The sequence below is a fragment of the Chamaea fasciata genome, unplaced genomic scaffold (assembly GCF_029207755.1).
Source record: "Chamaea fasciata isolate MVZ Bird 193981 ecotype frontalis unplaced genomic scaffold, bChaFas1.0.hap1 SCAF_10, whole genome shotgun sequence".
NCBI lineage: Eukaryota > Metazoa > Chordata > Aves > Passeriformes > Sylviidae > Chamaea > Chamaea fasciata.
The window spans coordinates 11,239,862-11,257,094 of NW_027094095.1; the positions used below are offsets into that span (position 1 = coordinate 11,239,862).

The 17,233-nt window shown below is 40.0% G+C and overlaps 1 protein-coding gene across 4 annotated transcripts in view; it reads left to right on the top strand.

Moving 5' to 3' along the window:
* Window positions 1-17,233, top strand: part of NR5A2 (nuclear receptor subfamily 5 group A member 2) — an 85,147-nt gene that overhangs the window by 14,530 nt on the left and 53,384 nt on the right. For all 4 annotated transcript variants that reach the window (XM_066192288.1, XM_066192290.1, XM_066192291.1 and 1 more), the window contains one exon: window positions 2,205-2,851. In XM_066192288.1, the coding sequence (XP_066048385.1) occupies window positions 2,205-2,851 (647 nt within the window). The remainder of the gene's footprint in view (window positions 1-2,204; window positions 2,852-17,233) is intronic.

Below are 17,233 nucleotides of genomic sequence, written 5' to 3' on the forward strand. Positions count from 1 at the left end.
AGATTAAGGAACCAAATAATCTCTAAAGTTGCGTCCTATATTTTTGTGATGCTATACCTGCAAGGCTAGTGCGATTGAAAGAGGATAAGGCATTTTGAAGTACACTTTTTGACTTCATCTCACTTTCTCATCTGCAGAGAACAATGAAAAGTGTACAATACCCTTTGAGATAACCAAATGCAAAAATATCATCAACTTGAATTTGTGAATCATACATGGTTCATTCTAACTTTGATTTATAAAATATTAAAATTCGGATTTCACAGCAGATGACATTTTTCCTTGACCAAGGACAAGCTCATAAACTCCTTACTGTTACAATTGTGTGAAATGACATTCACCCTACACACTTACCCAGAAAAAAATCAGGCCAAGGAGGAAAACCATAAGCCATGAAAGGAACCAGAAAGGATAAGAGCCAGTCAGTCACCAGGCTCTGGCAAAGGGAAGCTGTTGATATAACTGCAGATAAACAGAAAAATCAGCCTCCTGCAGTTTGATTGATTCAATAGTGTTGTATTTGCCCACAAGACTGAGCTAGCACTGACACACTGCACTAAACATTCTGAATCATTGCATGTGCTTCCAAATTCAAATAGTACAATTACAGGACATGTGGAATCCTTTTCTCATTGTTGGCATTAAGAAGAAGTATAAAATACATTTGCCTACTCCTACTTTTAACTCCTCTCACTTGCTGACAATGATACAAGACCAAATTTTGTCTTCCGTCATTACACAAAGTTCACCTTAAATTTTAAGTAGGATTTACACAAAAGTACTTGCTAATCCAATTTGGCTCACAGTTTTTAATTGCAGACTACCTGTGAGGATACTGTGTATACAGATTTAAAATCCATTACATTTACAAGTGATATAATTAATGCATGCATTTTGTTTAAAGTCAACATTTGGCAGTAATATTGGCAGCTCATTTTTCCTACAAATTCAAGCAAAATACCTGTAGTTTTAAAGGTACTGCAGAAAATGTACTTCAGCTTCCTTACCTACACATCCACACAACTTCTTTTCCTTTGTTTAGAAAATTGGAAGAACATGTGTTCTCTTAATTGTAAATACTTGTGACATTTATATGTGTATTTCCCTGATAGTGATATATATATATAGCCTTAAAAGTCTAGTTCATAAATTACCACAGACCAAAAAAATCATTAAACGTTAAAGTCCTTACGATAAGGTACAGTCTTATGCGTATCTAGCATTCATAATAAATTTTTAATGTCCTACTAATCCCTAAGATAAAAAGCTCAAGAACTTAACCTCCAGCAATCTCAGCAGTCTCAACGTGTCACCAGGCTGTCAAAGGTTCCTCTTTCAATCTAATTGCCGTTGGGTAAGGTGGGCTTGGTGAAAGCTCCTCACTAGTCCATTACATATATCCCATGGTGACAGACACTGCGGTGACAGAGACCACCAGTATGACTCCCAAGGCAGCTGCTGAGTAGGATTTGTTTTAATTATTTCTAATTCCAGAGACATTATAAGCCAGAACAGTGTCAATAGTTTCTGTTTCACTTCTATCTTTCACGTAGAAGGCAGCAAGCTGACAGCTTTCTCTCTGCACATTCCAACTGCAGCTAAACATTTCCATAGAGCTCAGCTAACTAGAAATCTCAAAGTTTTACACCAACCTGGACAGAATCATCAAAATGAAATGCTTCCTTTTTGCCAAAAGAAATGTATTCCTCTTTGTGACTACTGAACATTTCACAATTTACATTTCAGATGTTTTGCTGCGGTGGAAGGCAGTAATGGAATTATTATAATGAGACAATGTGGTCTGCTGGATACGTCTCAGACAAATTCTGGACTTCAGCCCTTGTTTCTTAATGACATAGTAGCATGATAGAAACCCAAATGTACATTGAGATTTCCACATGATCCCATAGCAGGTGTGAAATTCCTGTGGCCATCCATTGTGTTTGTCCCCATGTCCTAATCAATGTACAGAGAAGTCCTTCTTTGTTAGTAATATATGCACGTGACATGTAAATCACTAGAAAAAAAGTGGCATTTGTTAAGTCAAAAGAAATCCTTTTTCCTTAGGAATAAAAGTGCAACTCTGAATTTGGGGAAAAAAAATAGTTACATTTTTACATTTCTGCTCTTTCCTAATATATGTCTGATGAAAGATGTCGATTCCAAGTGTTAACAATGATTTACTTCCTCCTTTGCCCTGACAGCTGTGCGAGCTGACCGAATGCGTGGCGGTCGAAACAAGTTTGGACCAATGTACAAGAGAGACAGGGCATTGAAGCAGCAGAAGAAAGCTCTCATCCGAGCAAATGGACTGAAACTGGAAGCCATGACTCAGGTGATCCAAGCAATGCCAACTGACCTGACAATATCCTCTGCAATCCAGAACATCCATTCAGCTTCTAAAGGCCTACCTCTGAACCATACTGCCTTGCCTCCCACAGACTATGACAGGAGTCCCTTTGTGACCTCTCCCATCAGCATGACAATGCCGCCCCATGGCAGTTTGCAAGGCTACCAAACCTATGGCCATTTTCCAAGCCGTGCTATCAAGTCCGAGTACCCTGACCCTTACACTAGCTCACCAGAGTCAATAATGGGCTACTCATACATGGATAGTTATCAAACAAGCTCACCAGCAAGTATCCCACATCTGATATTGGAACTCCTGAAATGTGAGCCTGATGAGCCACAAGTCCAAGCTAAAATCATGGCATATCTGCAGCAAGAGCAAGCCAACAGAAGCAAACATGAGAAGCTCAACACATTCGGGCTTATGTGTAAAATGGCTGACCAAACCCTCTTCTCCATTGTTGAGTGGGCTAGGAGTAGCATCTTCTTTAGAGAACTTAAGGTAAGTAACAATTTTACATTGTATTGTCATTCAATCAAGAAAAAAAATACTATTTCTTACAATCTTGTACTTCAAGCAGGAAAGCCTGGGTTTTGTTTTCTCTCCCCTCAAGCATCTCATTCTTTATTTATTTGGCTTGAAGTAGGCAGACTATTAAAAGGAGAAACTTGCTGCTGACTTCCACCTGAGCCTGTAACTAGCTGCAGCAAAGAGATTCGATATTCAGTTCAGCTTTTCTGTACTTCAGTATTTATCACAATTATTGTTAAGATCCATAAGGCCTCACTTAATTCTACTCCTTCTCTGTCGGCATCGCTCCCTGTCTGGCTTGTACTCAGGGCTGTAAGCACACTGTTACACCACCCACATTCATTTATGTAATTATTTCATTACCTTATTTAACATATCAGGGAATGCCATTTCTGTCCATCTCCATTCACACTTTATGTAAGTCCATATTTGGAATATTCAGTTTTTTCAACGGGATATTAATTTATGCATTCTCATGTGTCTCATTAACCGTGCAGGCTGAAACCTAAGCAGGATATATATGGAACAGAAAGCAAGGAGGAAGTAGATACCTCCAGGACTCCTTTTGGTTCTTATCACTGACACATGGGGGATTCCTTCAGTCTAGGCTGCTACAATGACCTTGAGGCTCTTATTTGTGCTGGAGCACCCAGGAAATCCTCATGCACAGCTTTCTGGTGGACAGAAATTCCCCCATTTACATTTTTCAGGCTTATTGTTAAAGCAGCTTTGGGGTCTGTTATGAGCATGTCTGAAATTTCAAGTCTGAAATTTTCAGTCAGAAATTTGAGATCAGACAACAGATATGAACTACAGTTTTTAATCACTGTCTTGATACAGAAACTAGCTCTGAAAAGAATAATCTTCAGTCTCAAAAAACCCCTCAAGATGGTGAACTCAACTCACATCTGAATTTCACTGTTACATTGCTAGTTACTGTGTCTGTAAGAAGTATTTGCCACTGAAGTACTTGCTACTGAAATCTGTAAAGTTTTGTGACCACCCATAATTTCTGACTACTTTCAAGATAAGAGAAAATAACTCATCTTCCAAATATAACAATTACTGTAGGGTTTCACTGAGAACTGAATCTACATGAGTTAAGAGCACAAAAGGGAGATCCATTGAAAAGCTTCACTCAGAGAGCTTGCCACAACAGCATGTCTGTCATGACCATAAGGACATGGACACATGACATAAAGCCAGATTACAAGAAAAGCAAGCTGTATATGCTGCATATGCAATTCCAGCTTCTCTCCATTTTTTTGTGAGAATGATTGCAGGAATCATTGAAAACTCAGTCTATTTAAAGAGAAAGAAGAGAGGAAGTTTACTCAGAGAGGAAAACCAAAATGCATTGAAAAGAGGGAAAGACTGTCACATGTTTGCTGTTTCAGTTGCACACAATTTTGTATCCATCTATAAGCCATGCTACTCATTTTAAATAATTTAAAAATTGAGGACATGTTTTATTTTGAATAGACTATGTGGTAAATATCTGAGACCAGATCTTTCTATCCATACACTGGAAAGTACGTTAGACTGGAGTAAAGTACTCTAGAGTTAAAAATTACTGTCTTGCATATACCTTTCAGTGTACAAATTTTTAAGTCACGATCTGCCCTAAAATTCCATTTATGATTAAAGTGACAAATTTTATAAACATTGAGCATGCTATACTGGGAACAGTTTTAAAGATGGCCTTCACCTCCAACCTCAGCCTGGATTATACTCTCCAACCAACCTATGTTTAGTAGGACAGACACAAAAGATGCAGAAATTTGTTTATGAAAATGCTGACCAACTTCTCCTGGTTCTGGATGTATTATACATTTCCATGTACACACAGACTTCTGGAAATACACATATTCTAAAAATTTGCTACATAGAGCCTTTGGCTCATGAACTGATTTTCACACACTTGTAGAAGGCATTGCTTTTACCTTAGTGTTTATGACCTTTGTATCTTGGAAGCTTCGAGGTTAGACAGTTTCATACTTTATGGGATATCCAGATTATTTTTTTAGCTGGACAAGATCAACAAAATTGCACAGCATTGCAGAACAATAACAATTCATTCAGAAATCCATCCACATCCAAAATTTAGGGACCGGATCATACACCATGCTGAGAACTTTAACCTTTTCAATTTCAAAAGAATGTTTAGATCAGACATTACTTTTTTAACAGCACTGGTTAACAACATCTCTCTTTTCAGTTGAGAGGACAAGAACAATATTAAACAAAAGATTTCCAAACCTTTTCTGAATGCAGCTCAGTTCCATCTATCCATGACTTCATGTTCCTCTGATCAAGGTAGCAAAAGCAGCTATTTCAGATTGCTCCGCAGGACATGAATGCCTGTGGGAGAGGTTTTAAAAAAAGCCACCAAAGGATATGACATATATTAAATGCAGAAGAAAGGGGAGGCAATTGTGATAAAGATGCAATTAGATTTTCAGAACAGCTAACTTTGTTCCCTATCTGTTCAAAGCTGAGAAGTATGTATTTGCTCAAAAAGATATTCTACTCTTATTCCTACCTGTCTAAACAACTGAATATTGAGATGTCTTTCAGATAAGACAGGTGCATTAGCAGATCTCTGGGACTAAAATTCTACATTACTCAAATAATTAAACAGTACAAAATTATAAATGTGGTTTGTATGCAATTCATCTTGGCTTGGTCATGATGAGTGATGCCTCGCACAACTGGCTGTGACTTACTAGGCAGCATGTTTGCAATTACTTACTGTATCTTTTCACTTCATCCTAAATTTTGTCTTACACTCTTGTCCCTTCAATTAATATAAAGGAGCAATCATTTTTCTTTCTGCTAAATGTAGAGATTTGTAGTTGGCAGAATTCAGGGGGAGGATACAATAAAAAGTGTTGTCCCAGTCCATCAGTGTTTCAGGCCACATTTACCCTAGAGATAAATAACAAAAACCCACCACTGAGCTACAGGTTTTAAGTTTTCCTTATTTCTTTCCTTTGATTGCAGATTTGATTTTCTTTTAAGAAATCTCAAATGAAAAAATATCTGTTTTAAAACTTTATTTTCTGAATCTTTTACCTGTTTAAGCTTATCACAATCTTCTCACTTGTTGACCTACAAATTTTCATTGCCTCTTTTGAAATATGTTAGACATTTAAGGATGTAAAAGGGAAAAATATTGACCTCGTAGAACTACCCACAGCATGCACTGCATTTGAATATGACCTGTGTATGGATTTGAGGATGTAATTTAAGGGTAATGTTCACACTTACTGAGGAGCAGGTCCTCTCATCTTCATGTAGGATATCAGAAACTAATGAAAAAATTAAAGATGCCAATGAGTCAGGATTAATAATAATGTCAGAGTAAGATCCAAAGCAGCCAACTGCAATCCAGTACATTTGAATTTAACACCTGCTAAAATCTCAATCATCCCTACACGTCTTGTGAAGTCAGAATACTTTGTAAGGGATTATTAAGTCAAAAATTCTGGGGCTTGATGTTACATATTACTTTTTTATTCATAATGAGATATATTTCTGTTTGGTTCTTTATACACAGATTAAATAATACAGAGATAACATCCCAAGTGACTCAGGGTAATAGTAATAGTAATTAGTAATTAGTAATAGTAATAGTAATAGTAATAGTAATAGTAATAGTAATAGTAATAGTAAAGAAGGCCTTTGTTTGCTATTCTGGAGTTGTTGAAAGCTCAGTAAATATAAAAGTAAGATATATCCATCTTATCCTCAGCTAAGAAAACTCAGGAGTGCCCTGGGGATGCTAGATTTGTCGCCAGCTGTCTTGGTCAGGTGAAAGGTCTTCGTACAAAGCTAAAAAGAAAATATTGCAAGAGTTTCTAGAGTCCAAAGGCTGCCTGGCCCCAAGGAAGGATGCAGACAGCTTCTCTGGACTGGTCTTTCCTCATCAGCCCACACCAGGGAAAATTCAAAGACTGCTTCCAGAGCTAACTATTCCTGAACCCATAAAAGAAAGCAGTCTCTGCCTTGGAGCAGGAGAAACACAGGACCTGCATTGTAAAACAGGCCTCAGGATATTTTCTTCTGGCTGAGGATCAGAAAAAAATCAACTAAATGTTAATAGTTACAAAAAAAGGCACTAAAAGAATGGTGACTCACAAAAAAACCTACCTTGCCTTATTTGGCTATTTTAGTGAGGATGTCACAGGTCAAAGTACCATGTGAGCACAAACCTTGTAGTGAATGATTGCAGGAAGAACCAGTGCACTTCATGGTAAAGAAGCTCATCCTATAATTATTCACTGAGCTTGCAAATTTAGACCATTCATTGATGTCAGACTTTATCAGTCCCAAGCCAGATTTCTTGCTCAAAGTATAAATTTGCTCAGGCTTACATTAGCTGTGGCCTTCAAAGAAACAGTGGTTTAATCACATATCTCCAAAGGACCCTGTCTATAGAACTTGCACTGTACATGGCATCACAGATATTTCAGCTGTTCATAAACTAAGGCCTAGCTTTGTGTTACATATTCCCCAGAAGTGCAACTATATTATCAGAGTTTCAACTTACTTCTGTAAGTGCAAACTTCATGTGAACAGGATTAACAGAACTCCTGAAGGCTCTTCATTTCTTCTGTGAAATCAGTTTAGATAGATGTAATAATGTAATACTCTATATACCAGCTTTAATTTTAAATTTCAGTCCATATGTAGTTGAGTATGAAGAAATGCACAGAATATAAGGAATTACAGTACAGAAATACAATTATTAAATGGAACTAGCACAGAATAGCAAAAAATAGGTTTGGGTTTTGCTGGGTTTTGGTTTGGTTTTTTTTTTTTTTTTTGGTTGGTTTCTTTTGTTGTTGTTTTTTGGGGTTTGGTTTGGTTTGGTTTTGGGGGGTTTTGGGGGGGTGTTTTTTTTCGAGGAAAAAAATCAACAGTGAAATACCTTAAAAATTTTCAGGATGATGAAAGGGTGACTTATTATTAAGACTTAAGTAATCAAGTGTAATTTGACAATTTGAAGTGCTTTTGGACTTTGTAGTGTGTGTTTATCAGGACAGGAAATGCAACTCACATTGCTGATGAAATAAAATTTCTGCAGTGTTCTTTCAGTCAGGAAAGCTGCCAGAAACTGAGGTGCAGGACTACACTTGATATCAGTAATCAGATTAGTCATGTGTAACTGCTGGCTTCAGTGTATCTGGATCTAAGAAAAATATTCCTCAAACATTTAAAAATGTAGAGGAACACATTGTTAGAATAAACTTCATGATGATCTTCTGGCTCTTCTTTGGACAAAGGCTGTGAGTAAACACTATTTCAGCATGCAGGCTGTGCATGTTATATGTGATACACTGTGGTGTAGGATGTTATCACCCCTGATAGCAGGAGACTGAGTAGTCTCCCTGGATTTAGTAATTTTCTATCTAACACCCAGTTAAGCATCATGCTGTGACTCAGAACCATGTTCCATGAAGGTGTTTTTGCACCTGAGTGCACCTGCCCCCAGCAGTTCACCAGCAAAGTTACCCAGGTTGTTGTGAACAGCCGTGGTGCAGTAACAAAGTTCTGTTACTTGGAGAGAAAATTTGAGCAGGTAACAATCCAAAAAGCTGCCAGCCCCTAAGCAGAGCTATAACAGCCTGACATATGGACACAAGGAATTACATAGCTACAGTCGCTCCTGCTACAAGTCCTGAAGCAAACACTGAGTTAATCTGAGTTTGAGGTATTGGTTACACAAAACAGAAGTTTAATATTACAGTTTAATTGCTTTCCTTCAAAATGTAAGCTTCCAATTTAAGTTTGACAATTGCCAGCAGTGACATAGAAAGATTAGCTAGGTGTGTTAGCAAATGTATATCACGTTGCTGTAGGATGAGATATAAAAACAGTGCTCTTTAGATCCTGCGTGCTGTGAGTAGTCCAAAGGGATGTTAAATTAACTCCAACAATAACTGCTGTACTAAGAAACTGAACAGGGAATGCTCAGCCATGTTGACAGTCTGTTGTATTTTCAGACAATTGTCAGACAATTTTTAGCTGTTATTTTCTGCTGTGAAGGCCTGATCATTTTGCCAAATGATGGAGAGCTTTACACATTGAAAATTAAACAATTCCAGTCTCTTGGAAAAATCAGATATATTGCCTGATTACACTTAGTAAAGCCAATTTTTACTGCCAGAATGACAGACCTTCACTTGCAAAGATCTCTGGTTTTTGCAAGTTTTGCCCAAAAAAAAAAAAAAAATTCCCAAAAAGAGCTGTTTTTCCATCTGCAAATGATGACATTTTGTACAAAACCAGGCTGTAGATCTTACTGCAGGAAGAGAACTTGTATCATTCCGATCCAGAGTTTTTGTATGGTACCTGTATCATTCAGAACCAGCACTTGTCTACAATACCTGTATCATATTTCTGTTCTATGGGAGGGCTCCCAATTACAGTGGAAGTTTGCCTCTATAAATTTATCAAGGCTGGTCAGATTTAAGGATGCTCTTCTGTTAACCTATAGCCTTTAGGATCACCTGCAGTAAGGATGAAATCCCAGCCACACTGAAATCGCTTACAGACTTCCTATTAAGCCCTGCTGAAGCAGCATCATATAAATGGATGTTCTTCTATGCAGCCATATGAAAGCCTTGTAGTACAACATCTGAACAAAATGTACCTAGGAGAGTGAGAAAATGTGTAGTTCTTCACCACAAATGTTCTTGGTGCTGCCTCTAGTAGCACCGCAAATAAGTTTTCCACAACACTCAGTCATCAGACTCATTGGACACAAGGCCTAAAGTTGGGAGCTTTCAAACGGTGCTGCAAATTGTCGGACCACTCAGAACAGGTTGGACACCTTATACAGCTGTATAGGCACAGGAACATACTAAAGGACTTGAATGTTTTCCATTCCAGCACAGTTTTATTCAGAGCTAATGTTGGCTAAATCACAACATCCCATCTTAGCCCCTTACAAAATGGATTTGAAACATTTGCTCTCCGTGTGCCACAGAAACCGCTGGGCACGGCAGCACCATCGCCTCCGCCTCGCTGAGGGGCAGAGGCTGCCAACCCCCACAAGACTATCCCACTCCACCTCCCTCACTGAGAGCCTTGGGAGCCCCAAGGACACGGCAGGATTGCAAAGGACGAGATAAGGACACGTACCGGCAGTGAGGGAGCCCAGGGCCTCGGCTGGAGCTTGAATGGCGCCCTGGGTGAGGCCCAGGTGGGGCCATGAGGGGTGTTGGGGCTGGCAGGTGAGGCGAGGGGCTGTGCCCAGCGCAGGCATCAGCAAATAACGTGGGAGAAAGGCCGGAAAAGGCGGCTAACTCGAGCCAGGGCTCTGCTCCTCGGAGGCTGTCTCCGGGCCGAGTGAAGGGCTCGGGGCTGGCAGCCCGAGGTGCCGCCCGCAGCTCCGGGCTCCAGCGCCGGGCAGCCCCGGGCGAGCGGCGGGTCCGTGCCCGGCCCCGGGCTCCAGCCCCGGGCGAGTGGCGGGTCCGTGCCCGGCCCCGGGCTCCAGCCCCGGGCGAGCGGCGGGTCCGTGCCCAGCCCCGGGCGAGCGGCGGGTACGTGCCCAGCCCCGGGCGTGCGGCGGGTCCGTGCCCGGCCCCGGGCTCCAGCCCCGGGCGAGCGGCGGGTCCGTGCCCAGCCCCGGGCGAGCGGCGGGTCCGTGCCCAGCCCCGGGCGAGCGGCGGGTCCGTGCCCAGCCCCGGGCGAGCGGCGGGTCCGTGCCCAGCCCCGGGCGAGCGGCGGGTCCGTGCCCGGCCCCGGGCTCCAGCCCCGGGCGAGTGGCGGGTCCGTGCCCGGCCCCGGGCTCCAGCCCCGGGCGTGTGGCGGGTCCGTGCCCGGCCCCGGGCTCCAGCCCCGGGCGAGCGGCGGGTCCGTGCCCGGCCCCGGGCTCCAGCCCCGGGCGAGCGGCGGGTCCGTGCCCGGCCCCGGGCTCCAGCCCCGGGGGCTGAGGGGCGCCAGCGGCCCTCCCAGCGACGGGGCCGCTCGCTTCCCTGCGTCCCCCCTCGAGTGGCTGCGTGTCCTTCGCCAGCCCAGCCGGGGGCTCCTCCTGTGTGACACGGGGACAGGGACACGGGCCGGGAGCCGCGGGTGCCAGGCGCTCCCGCAGACCTCGTAATTTCTTGTGTCCGCGCCTGACTGCGCGGCAGCATCAAGGGATGGAGAAAGCCTTTCTGCCGAAAGGTGAACCACCGGTTAGTTTTGCGCTAACATTTCCCCAAATCCATCTGCTTTCGATAAAGTTGAAAGGCATGCATCAAATTTTTCCCTAAAATGTTCTCTATTTGCTGTTTTGAAATAGGGACTGAAAGTTTTCACTACTGGCATCACTACAGGCACATTTTTAGTGCAATCGCAGAAGAAACAAAAGGGCAGGTTTAAGAGGGAATGAAGAAAAACTTAAAAAGTGATGAAAAGCGGTGCAGGTGGGAAAGTGAAGATGTAATTTTATGTAGATATTCTCAGTGTCTTTTTTCCACTTCTGTAACCTGTGAAAGTTCAGGTATAGGTGGTTAGGAAAACATCAGGGTAGTCTGGGAAAAAAATATTTAACACTGTGTCTTGGAAACACCCCACTCATTAGAGTAACCATTACTGACAAAAAAGGATAAATTAGTAAAATAAAATACCAAGTAACCATACTGCAGTGAAAAAAGAAATTTCATTTTGTCTGATTCTGGAGTTTTCTGTCATACTCATCGCTTGGACAGGGAAAGAAACGAAAATCTGTTTTTGGAAAGTCAGAAATAGAAAAATGCTTTTTACATCTAAATACAGGTCTCACATTTGTTGAAAGAAAAGTTACTTTGATATTTGTTGCTAAATAAAATCTTGGATCAAGTAAAATTAATTTTAAAAAATTAGTTAAGGCAACAATAAACACAGGAAATATACATGAATAAAGTGTTCTAAAAGTCAGGCAACTCTTTTAAGACTATAAATATCACCTAAGCAGGGCCACTATAATTAGCAAAGGGTGAACAAAAGAAGACATCCAGAAATAGATGGGGAGGGGGGAGGCTGGGAGGGTGAAATGTCTTAGTTAACCTTATTTGAGTGTTCTTTCCATAGCATAGGAAATGGTTCCAGCTAGCTCATGAGTTCTGTTGGTATTAACTGATTTTAAAAGGACATTTCCATGTTGTCTCTATGCCAAGGAAATTCTTTTACTGGCGTGTTTGCTGAGTACAGGAAACATCACCCTGACTAAGTGACACTGAATGTGAGGAAGAATTGTATCTTTATTCTGGTGTTACAGTCAACACCGTCTCTTTGTTTCATCTGGATACCTTTTGGTATTTATTGGGGAATACTTACTGCAGTCTCCCAGTTTGTCCTGAGTAATGAGCACACTGGTGGTGCTGAGTCATAATCCCTCACCAGTCAAGAAGCAGCTTTCTGCATCTCTTAGGCAACTGATTAGTCTGAGGGATGATCCAGCACTTCAGGGGAGGCAGAGACAGGGCTGTCTAGTCACATGCTGATCTGCTTCATCCCTCTTCAAGGTATGGGCAGAAAAGACCAAGGTATGGGCAGTGATGGGAGCCTTCCTTGTCTCCACACTACGGCCAGAATTCACTGTGCAAGGAAATAAATAGGTATCCATAACTGCTTGCTTTCCTAAATAAAGAGCTGAAAAAATCAGCCTTGTATGTAGTATTTTTCAGTGTAAGTCAGGCTGTGCTTATGGACCCAGTCTTGTACTGCATGTCAGAAAAAGCTTTCCTGTAACCAATGAGAATTTTGTCCAAATAAGAAATGCAAGATCTTGAATACTGTATTTCCATTTTCACTCATAGCATTTGCCAGTTTTCTGTTTTCTTCTGTAAAGCTGCCTGTGTCAAGCATTTAAGTTTCATTTGCTACATGTTACTTCTAAATGCCTTATTTGTTATCTGCTTTATCTTCTTTTCCTTTCTCTTTCTTGGGAATTGTGGCAGTGCCACAGCAGCAGTAACTGCAATTATTTGAGGCTTTGGGCTCCACTAACCTTTTCCTTCCATCAGTCAGTGGTTTCAGTGACAAGCTCTCAAAATCTTTGTGCACCCTTTGTGGAAAAGGTAGAAATATTTGAGAAAAAGCTGCATGGTGTGTGGGTCATGTAGGTCAGCAGTCACCATATTGATATTTCTGGAGTTGGGTAAAAATCACAATAAAACCACAAAGTTATTTAATCTTGAGTATTAACTTTCCTTCAGATAACAGCAAAAACATGTAGAAAGAATAGTGACAGTTATAGTGACAATTGCCCAAAGTTTCTGTTTCTGCTTCTGTTTGTCTGTGCAGTGGTTTTAGGGCAATCACAACCCTGTCCTTTGAATTATGGGAGATGGCAGGGATGTAGTAGACTGGCTGCTAGGAGACATGAGACTAAATTAGGTGGTGATGCAAATAATCCATTGTGCAACTGGAAGCCAAAACTAATGTGTAGCTTGTACCCAGGTCGCTATAGCATAAAATAGTTTCAGTTTCTTTTTTGACAACTCCACAGTTGTACCTTTTATCTACACAAGGAGAGAAGAGCAGGACATAGCTCACAAGCCATCTGCTCACAAACAAACACTACTGAGTATTGTTTGGGTTAGTACATGTCATACTCATGAAAACCAAGGACAGGCAATTTTCTGCATCTGAGGCCAAGACATGGATTGTCCTATTTGGAATATTGGCCATATTGGTAAGATTCTACTTAGACTTTCAAGTCTTTGAGAAATCCAAAATTGCTGTAAGGACTAGCATTGCCTTTCTGATGCACGACTTGGAAAATAACGGTCCTTGCTTATAGTACAGTGAATAAACAACAAGAATCTTAACAACAGCAACAATAGTAACAACTTTAAGTAGAAAGAAACACATGGGAATTGCTTTACATGGTCCATGGTTTGGACCCATCGTTCACAAGATAGGTTCTCATTTGGCAAGTGTGGTCAAGGACAATGCTGTCTCCTGACTAGGAATGAACTTTCAGGGAGAGTGTTCCCAGTAGGAAGGGTTAGATCTCAAAGGGAGTATTTACATGAGCAGCTCATTTGGTAACGTTGAACCGCATTTATTTTTAATTTGCATGCCTCTCCTTTAAGTCACACCCTTCTCCTCTTGACTTCAGTGGGAGCTCCACATGTTTTGCCTTTGATTCCACTGCATGCTGGCAACTCTAATTAGTGTTAACAGGAGTTCAGTGGAGTTTCTTGCTCGCCTTTCTCTGTAAAATAGTTTACAGATCAGGAGTTGGAGCTTCATCAAACTGGTACGTGGTGCCTATCAAGACTGTATCTTCTTTTCTTCTTTTTCCCAGCCAAAGTGGAACTTAACCTTTTTCTAACAATGGTGGTGTAACTATGAGAATAATGACATTGATCATGCTAACAAGCTCCCCTTTAGTTTTGAAAAATTTGCTTAGCATTGGCTTTGATTTTTTTTTTAACAGTAGTAATTTCAGCTAGTTGACCCAGCCTTACTGTTTCAATTGCTGTCACAGTAACTTGGTGCAGTACATACGAGTTAGCACAGCTCATTTCTCTGGGGCTAGAGCCTGCAATTCAAGCTAAACCTCAGTCTGCTCTGCCCTACAGAAACTGCTTTGAATTTCAGAGATATTTTGTATAGGGACACTATGCTACATATTGAGCAAGACTGGGAGAATCCAGTCCTTTTTTGCAATGCTGCTGGTTTTATTAAGAATAAACACCCCCCACCAAACCCTCATCATCCAATATCACATATTGAAAACAAAAATACTGTTCCATTTTGAGATTTTAATCTCAGGCTTTCATACCCATGTGTATGGACAGACACAAAAACCAGAAGCCACTTCTCTCCTTCTTCGTAAGAACTGCCGCATGTGGTTTCTGTGCTCACATAATCCTCCTTCCAATATTTCAAAAGACACAGAACTTCCCAGCATGATGATAAAGTTTTCCTGTGTTCCAATAATAAAAGTTGAATGTACCAGTAATTTCCAGTTCCTCTGTGGTTGGGCAGCCTGTGAAGACTAAATCAGAAGTAGCCAATCTGCAGTATCAGTGTGGGAGTCGGAAACAGATGTTCACCGGACAATACAATTTGTTGTCACTGTCGATACTATATGGCACTTTTCCCAACAGAAATTGTCTGTAGTTGGAAAGGAATGTAAGGAATGATTCATGCCCTAAATTATTATTATTTGTTAAATTACTGTTAATGTTAAATACTCCTTGCTTTATTTTGTTTCAAATGCCTGAATCAGAGAGGCACATCGACTCAAAAATGCAATTAACTGGGCTTGTAGCATGGTATACTATGTAAGCCAATTAATTTAAGGCTTTTTTCCTCAAGACAAGATATTGTGTTATATTATAACCGAAAGTCATATTCTCTTCTTTAGAATCAGGGTAATTTAACCTTCAGTTTTATAAAATATTTGCTCAGTACCTATTTGTATAAAAAGCACATGAAAGGAGGTAAATGAGACAAATTATTTCATGTGAATCTGAGTGTGTATCTAGGAAAAGTAAAATTTATTATATCCATATAATAGTATTTTTATACATATAATAACATTTACAGTAGTTTCTGGCTTGGAAATTCTAATAGGCCATTTGGGCATTCAAAACTGATCAAACACTCAAATGAGCAAAACCCTCTATTAGCATATGATGGTAGCATATGATGCCTAGCCTTGATTTCCAGATTTCATGAATATTACAAAAGCAGATGCACTAGATCATACTTACTGTAAAAGGCAATGGATTGGGTTAGGTGCTTTTTAAATTAAATATTAATTTTTTCAGGGATACATCAAATATATTTAAAAAATGCAGAAAGCCTAAGTGAAACCCAAACTAAATACAAATTAATATGTTCAGTAGGAGTGTAAAAGAACTAAAGACCTGACTGCCAGAAAACTTGGTTTTAATACCTATATTTTACACAAAAAAAAGTAACACTAGGTATTTTCAAAAATTAAGACATCTGGGATTTGACTTGGAGTTCAGTGAAACTGGTGACAAAACTGACCTGTAATTGTTGACTGTTGTGTCTCTGACAGACTTTCTTTAGAGATATTAAAAAGAGGAAAATGTGTGTTTAATCATACAGCCCAAACAAAAGCAAAAGATTTTAGCACTATAAAATCAAACAGCTGTCTTATTTTTACAAATGCATGTGGTAACTCTTCACAGTAATCTTTTTATAATACTAATCTTGCATTTACTGTGTTTACTGTTGCAGCATTCTGCAACAGAGTGGTTTACTGCTGTAGGTCAGGTTTTAGTCAACGGGAAACATGAAATGATTTTCAGCTGTGTGTTTCTTTGTAACTGCTGCATGATTTAGCCTCAAGACCTATCCATTGTCCAACCTTTTTCATGCTTTTAGATTTAGTGAATTTATATATATTTCCATAGTGGAACACAAGGTGATTTTGAGAAAGAGTTGAACATTGCAAAATTTTCCAAGTCGGCATGAGATGAAGCAGGATGAAATAGCTGATAAGGTAACACATAGCACACTTGTGTTTGAATTTCTGTGTGTGTATGTCTGTATAAGTGTATTTTCATATACATTCATGGGTCAAACTGAGTTTTTCATCAACTAGATGTTGGCAAGTGCCAAAGTGATTTAGGATTAGAATGGGATTTAAGCTGATCTAGCTACAGTTGTATTTCTCATTTCATCATCATGCCAGGGATACTGTGACAGTTGTGGGTTTTCTTTAATTTATGAAATAGACAAAATTAAATGTCCATACCAGACATACCATTAGGTTACAGGGAGTGAAAGAGAAACACTGCATTAGGCCTTACTCTTTTGTCTGCACCCAGCAGAGAGTCCTGAATGTACAAAACAGCTGGGAAACTTCCTATGTAGCACACAGCTTGAAAAATGAATTCAAGATTTTTTTGAAAAATCAATCTGATTGGGTTTATTTCAAGTGGCTGTTATTCTGATTCTGTAGTATATCTCTTTGTAAAATATGACTAGGTACAGAAGTCTATTATCTGGGTCTATTACATCATTTTTAATACTAACTCTACTCTCAATTTTACCATAATGAGAGTTGAACCCCAATAAATGTTTTAGACTTTGAACACTTTTTATTGCACTACTAGAGACATCATTGCTCGTAAAAAGTTTTAGTAATACTTATAATTTCAAAAATTACTTGATTTAAATAGACCTGTTTGCAAAAGTGACTAATCCACCTTTTTCAATTACGCTGCTTTTTATGCATTAATTTTTATCTGCTGAATGACACTTTGCTGTCTCTTCTCGTCAGTTTAATTATCTTTTTTGAAAAAGAGAGGCTTCAGAAGGAGACAAATGCTGATGTTCGGTTACAGGAAAGATTTCCAAAGAGACGAGAGCAAAAGAGATTACTGA